General features: G+C 36.1%; 1 protein-coding gene across 1 annotated transcript; it reads right to left on the bottom strand.

The window, feature by feature from the left end:
- Positions 1 to 257: 257 nt before the first annotated feature.
- On the bottom strand, positions 258 to 3336 carry LOC110722888 (uncharacterized protein K02A2.6-like). Its single transcript, XM_021902179.1, has 4 exons — positions 3023 to 3336; positions 2262 to 2929; positions 973 to 2045; positions 258 to 350 (listed from the first exon to the last, which is right to left on the bottom strand). The coding sequence occupies exons 1-4, from the start codon at positions 3334 to 3336 to the stop codon at positions 258 to 260; spliced, it is 2148 nt and encodes a 715-aa protein (XP_021757871.1).
- Between the last annotated feature and the right edge of the window lie 3879 nt (positions 3337 to 7215).

The raw sequence follows: 7215 nt of genomic DNA on the forward strand, positions 1-7215 counted from the left end.
CAGCAACTTGGTTCCCATAAGACGCCACAAGGACTTCCAAAAATGACTTTGGAACTTTGTATCTCGATCTGAAACAATGGTGCGTGGGATTCCATGGAAACGAACAACCCCATCAAAATATAATTTCGCCACCTTCGCAGCATCTTCGGTTTTATGACAAGGGACAAAGTGAGCCATTTTTGAAAAACGATCAACTACCACCATGATTGAGTCCTTACCTCTTTGAGTTCTAGGTAAAGCCACAATGAAATCCATGCTTATGTCTTCCCAAGGTCTCTCCGGAATTGGCAATGGCTTGTAAAGACCTTTGTGAAACACCATCTTTGCCCTTTGACAAGTAGAACAACGTGCTACAACACGGTGAATAGTGGATAGCATATTAGGCCAATAAAAGTGAGCTTGAAGAAGCTCCATAGTCTTTTGAACTCCGAAATGGCCTGCTAAACCTCCCCCATGCGCTTCATGAATCAACAAGCTTCGAATTGGTCATTTGGGAATGCATAACCTATTTCCCTTAAAAAGAAAATCATTTTGTAAGGAAAATAATTCATAACTACCATTCACGCATTTCTCCAAAATGACCTTGAAGTCATCATCTTCCTTGTAGTATTCTTTGATTAATTCGAACCCAAGGACTTTCGCCTCAACGACTCCAAGTAAAGTATGCCTTCGAGATAAGGCATCCGCAACAACATTTGCCTTTCCACTCTTGTACTTTGATGAAAAGTTAAATGTTTGCAAGAATTCCACCCACTTTGCATGTCTCGAATTCAACTTCTTTTGGCCATGGATGAACCTCAAAGATTCATGGTCAGAATGAAGTATGAATGGTTGTGGTCTCAAGTAATGCGACCAATGATTCAAAGCTCGCACCATGGCATAGAACTCCTTATCATAGGTGGAATAATTCAGCTTGCCATGGCTCAATTTCTCACTAAAGTAGGCAATAGGACGCCCTTCTTGAATCAACACGACACCAATCCCCTTTCCGCTTGCATCACACTCAACTTCAAATGGCTTTGAAAAATCTGGAAGTGCTAGGATGGGTGTATTGCACATTTTTTCTTTGATCACTTCAAATGCCTTTTGAGCTTGAGGAGTCCATTCAAATGAGCCCTTCTTTGTGCACTCGGTGATAGGGGTCATGAGAGTGCTGAAATTACGAATGAACCTCCTATAAAAGGAAGCTAATCCATGGAAAGAACGGACCTCCGTGAGTGTCTTTGGACTAGGCCATGATTGAATAGCCTCAATCTTGCTAGGATCAACTTTCACACCTTCTCCTGAAACAATGTAACCAAGAAAAGTGACCTCATATAGCATAAAATTACATTTTTCAAGTTTTCCATACAATTTTTGCTCTCTCAAAACCGTAAAAACTTTAAATAAATGTATCAAATGTTCATCCCCATCTTTGCTATAAATAAGGATATCATCAAGGTACACCACCACGAATTTGCCAAGGAAAGGCCGCAACACCTCGTTCATCAACCTCATGAAAGTGCTAGGTGCGTTGGTGAGTCCAAATGGCATCACGAGCCACTCATAAAAGCCGTGCTTGGTTTTGAAAGCGGTCTTCCATTCATCTCCTTTCCTCATCCGAATTTGATGATAACCACTCCTCAAATCCACTTTTGAAAACCACTTCGAGCCACTCAGCTCATCAAGCATGTCATCTAGTCTTGGAATTGGAAACCTATACTTGATAGTAATATTGTTAAAAGCCCTACTATTCATACACATGCGCCATGTACCATCCTTTTTAGGGACCAAAAGAGCAGGAACAGCACACGGACTCATAGACTCACGTACATACCCCATACTCATCAACTCCTCAATTTGTCGTTGCAATTCCTTAGTTTCCAAGGGATTACACCTATAGGCAGGTTTGTTAGGCAAAGGAGCACCCGGAATGAGGTCAATTTGATGTTCAATTCCCCTCAAAGGTGGTAACTCTTTCGGTAACTCATCGGGAAAAACATCCTCAAAATCCTTGATCAACTGGGCTAATTTGGGATTTTGCCTCACAAAATTTTCGTGGATCTCTTTAGAGTACAACAAGTATAATTCATCCTCACCATCAATTTCCCTCTCAAATTCCTTAAGGGTAAGCAATGACACCTCCTTTGATTGTTTAGGATTTTGTGAAAACCGTGGGGGTGGTAAAGGGTGCAATTTTTTTTGTTTTCCTTGGTGAGTTATAGTGTAAGTGTTATGGTACCCATCATGTTGAGATTTTCGATCAGTTTGCCAAGGTCTACCAAGCAAAATGTGACAAGCATCCATAGACACAACATCACACAGTTGAGTATCATGATAAGACCCAATAGAAAAACTAACCATGCATTGTTTCCTAACTCCCGTGCTAGAATTAGAGTCCAACCAACTCAACTTATAAGGATGTGGGTGATTTGTCGTTGTAAGACCAAGTCTAGCTATCAAGGTTTTGGAAACTGTGTTTGCCTCACTACCACCATCAACAATTAAATCACATACCTCGCCTTTAATCTTGCACTTGGTGATGAAAATGTGTTGCCTTTGCGGTGCTAAGGGTTCGTCAACGCGAGCTTGCAACGCCCTTCTCACAACCAGATTTGTTTTGGGCTCTTCTTCGGGGAAGCATTGTTCTTCCTCCTCGTCCCCTTCATTAGAATTCACGTCCTCCACTTCTTCAACCTTGAAATCCTCCCAATTGATAGTTTGATTAGCAATAAGCTTTACCTCTTGTATGGTCAAAGCTCTGGAATTTGGACAATCCTTCTTAAAATGGCCCCTTCCTCCGCACTTGTAACAAACAATGTCACTCATTTTGAAATCTTTCTTTTCCTTCTTAGGTGGATCGTTGGCTTTGACAAAAGAAGAACCATCCTTGACAGGGAAGGTTGGTCTTCGTGCCACTTGAGGGGTGACAATCGGCTTTTTCTTCTTCCTTTTTTAATCAAACTTGATCACAAATTTGCAAGCTTCAGCAAAGGTTAAATTGGTGTAACCTTCAAGTTTGTCTTGCAACTCTTGATCCAACCCAGCCACGAAACGTCCCATCTTGAGTTCTTCATTCTCCGTGATTTCACACACGATAGAAAGTCTGTCAAACTCTTTGATGTAGTCCTCAGCCGATTCTCCATTTTGTTGCAAAGTGCTCCACTTCACATATTGACTTTGCTTGAAATTGTGAGGAATAAAGCGATCCCTCATCCTTTTCTTCAACTTGCTCCAAGTAGAAATAGACGCCTTACCCCTAAGAGTACGTCCCCTTTGCTCTCCTTGTAGCCAGTTATCCCCATCGCCCTTCAATTTCACCTTGGCTATCTTGTATTTTTGGAACTCCTCTTGCATGTCCTTGTAATCGAAATACCTCTCCAAGGATTTCTCCTATTCCAAGTACTTTTCTGGATCAAGTGTCCCGTCAAAGTCAGGGACATCCACTTTGAGACTCCTATCTTCCCTCCTAGGTGGAGGGTCTTCGCCTTGATCTCTCCTATCATGCTCGTTCATGAGCCTTGCCATCAAGGCAGCAAGGTTCCCTTGTAGATTGGCGTTGGTTTCGGCCAACCTCTCTTGACTAGCAATGGATCGATTAAGAGCTTCCAAAGCTGTCCTCAAGTCTTGATTTTCTCCCATGGTATGTAGGTATTCGACCCCTTTGGAAGAATTTAAGAAAACTCTCCCCCTACCTGACGCGCCAAATGATGTGTAAGCAAGGTGAGAAACTTGTTTACAAACGGTCTGGAATGCGTGTTGTGTTTAGTTGAATTAGAAGTAGCAATGTGGAGTAACTAAGAAGGATTAGGGGAACTCTCACCCTTAACCTTGAGGATATAACAATGAGGAACACTCACTCACTTGTTTGGGCGTAGTAGTGATTAGGGAACTCTCACCTATTCGACAACTACAAGTTTAAGTCTTAGGAACTCTCACTAAAACACAAACTCTTCAAATTGAGATAACTCTCAAGTTTGGAAAATCAAACCTGACTAGCACAAGTCAAATTTAGATCATACACTCGTGTGTTTCTTGCAAATTTCTGGAATATGTTTCATTGATCATTAGCATGCTATTTATAGCTTTAGTACATCATTTAATTGCCACTACACTTAGCTAAAACAAGCAACAAATCAGAAATAACAAAACTGAAAATAAGGGTAGATTAAGTGGCTCATAACCGTCCAACTTAAACCCCATTACAACTAATTATTACTCTAATTAAGAAAGCTTATAACAAGGGAAGAAAACGTTCAGCAAATGGACTCCAACATGCTGTCCAAATTCGTCCTCCAAAGCAGCCTTTAAATGCGCCTTTGTAACCTCCCAATTAAGCCTTCATTAAAGCTCCTTTATTACGAAGTTAAACCAGCTTGAAACTCTCCTTAAATCCGTCTATATTCCCCCATTATCAAGGTAATTAGTCACGCTCAATATGGTGCAGCCAGTTGAGTAATTATATGGACCGTGCACCCCAAAATCCATAGGAGTAGGATCGAAGAAAGACTTGGACAAAATCAATTCCCTAACGTTCAACTCTTGGACTGGAATATTCGAACCTTGACCACTTTGGTCAGCATTCAACGAAGCTAATTAAATCAAAAAATAGTCAAATGCATTCTACAAAGCTAATTGAATCAAATGAAAGTCAAACACATTCAGAAAAAGCTTTTTGATACAAATGAAAGTCAAATGCATTCAACAAAGCTAATTGAATCAAATAAAAGTCAAATGCATTCTACAAAGCTAATTGAATCAAATGAAAGTGAAACACATTCAAACAAAGCTTTTTGAATCAAATGAAAGTCAAATGCATTCAACAAATCTAATTGAATCAAATGAAAGTCAAATGCAATTCTAAAAGGCTAATTGAATCAAATGAAAGTCAAACACATTCTACAAAGCTAATTGAATCAAATGAAAGTCAAACCCATTCAAACATAGCTTTTTGAATCAAATTAAAGTCAAATGCTTTCAACAAAGCTAATTGAATCAAATGAAAGTCAAATGCAATCTACAAGGCTAATTGAATCAAATGAATTCAAACACATTCAACCAAAGTTTTTCGAATGATATGAAAGTCAAATAAATTCAACAAAGCTAATTGAATTAAATGAAAGTCAAATGCATTCTACAAAGCTAATTGAATCAAATGAAAGTCAATCACATTCAAACAAAGCTTTTTGAACCAGATGAAAGTTAAATGCATTCTAAAAAGCTAATTGAATCAAATGAGAGTCAAACACATTCAAAGAAAGCTTTTTGAATCAAATGAAAGTAAAATGCTTTTAACAAAGCTAATCGAATCAAATAAAACTCAAATGCATTCTACAAAGGTAATTGAATCAAATGAAAGTGAAACACATTCAATCAAAGCTTTTTGAATCAAATGAGGGTCAAATTCATTCAACAAAGCTAATTGAATCAAATGAAAGTTAAATGCTTTATTCAAAGCTAATTGAATCAAAAGAAAATTTAACACGATCAAACAAAGCTAATTGAATCAAATGAAAGTCAAACACATTCAAACAAAGCTTTTTGAATCAAATGAAAGTCAAATGCATTCAAAAAAGCTAATTGAATCAAATGAAAGTCAAATGAAATCTACAAAAATTGAATCAAATGAAAGTCAACCACATTCAAACAAAGCTAATTGAATCAAACGAAAGTCTAATGCATTCTACGAAGCTAATTGAATCAGATGAAAGTCAAACACATTCAAACAAAGTTTTTTGATACAAATGAAAGTTAAATGCATTCTACAAAGCTAATAGAACCAAATAAAAGTCAAACACATTCAAACAAAGCTTTTTGACTCAAATGAAAGTCAAATGCATTCAAAAAAGCTAATTGAATCAAATGAAAGTCAAATGAAATATACAAAAATTGAATCAAATGAAAGTCAAACACATTCAACAAAGCTTTTTGAATCAAATGAAGGTCAAATGCATTCAAAAAAGCTAATTGAATCAAATGAAAGTCAAATGAAATCTACAAAAATTGAATCAAATGAAGGTCAAACACATTCAAACAAAGCTAATTGAATCAAACGAAAGTCTAATGCATTCTACGAAGCTAATTGAATCAGATGAAAGTCAAACACATTCAAACAAAGCTTTTTGATACAAATGAAAATTAAATGCATTCTACAAAGCTAATTGAATCAAATGAAAGTCAAATGCATTCTACAAAGCGAATTGAATCAAAAGAAAGTTAAACACGATCAAACAAAGCAAACTGAATCAAATGAAAGTCAAACTCATTCAAACAAAGCTAATTGAATCAAATAAAAGTGTAATGCATTCTACGAAGCTAATTGAATCAGATGAAAGTCAAACACATTCAAACAAAGCTTTTTGATACACATGAAAGTCAAATGCATTCAACAAAGCTAATTGAATCAAATGAAAGTCTAATGCATTCTACAAAGCTAATTGAATCAAATGAAAGTCAAACACATTCAAACAAAGCTTTTTGAATCAAATGAAAGTCAAATGCATTCAAAAAAGCTAATTGAATCAAATGAAAGTAAAATGAAATCTACAAAAATTGAATCAAATGAAAGTCAAACACATTCAAACAAAGCTAATTGAATCAAACGAAAGTCTAATGCATTCTACGAAGCTAATTGAATCAGATGAAAGTCAAACACATTCAAACGAAGCTTTTTGATACAAATGATAGTTAAATGCATTCTACAAAGCTAATTGAACCAAATAAAAGTCAAATGCATTTTACAAAGCTAAGTGAATCAAATGAAAGTCAAACACATTCAATCAAAGTTTTTTGAATCAAGTGAAAGTCAAATACATTCAACAAAGCTAATTGAATCAAATAAAAGTCAAATGCATTCTACAAAACTAAGTGAATCAAATGAAAGTCAAACACATTCAATCAAAGTTTTTTGAATCAAGTGAAAGTCAAATACATTCAACAAAGCTAATTGAATCAAATGAAAGTCAAATGCATTCTACAAAGCTAATTGAATCAAAAGAAAGTTAAACACGATCAAAGAAAGCTAACTGAATAAAATGAAAGTCAAACATATTCAAACAAAGCTTTTTGAATCAAATGAAAGTAAAATGCATTCAACAAAGCTAATTGAATCAAATGAAATTCAAATTCATTCTAAAAGGCTAATTGAATCAAATGAAAGTCAAACACATTCAAACATAGCTTTTTAAATCAAACGAAAGTCTAATGCATTCTACGAAGCTAATTGAATCAGATGAA

This window comes from Chenopodium quinoa, unplaced genomic scaffold (genome assembly GCF_001683475.1).
Source record: "Chenopodium quinoa cultivar QQ74 unplaced genomic scaffold, ASM168347v1, whole genome shotgun sequence".
NCBI classification, from domain to species: Eukaryota; Viridiplantae; Streptophyta; class Magnoliopsida; order Caryophyllales; family Amaranthaceae; genus Chenopodium; species Chenopodium quinoa.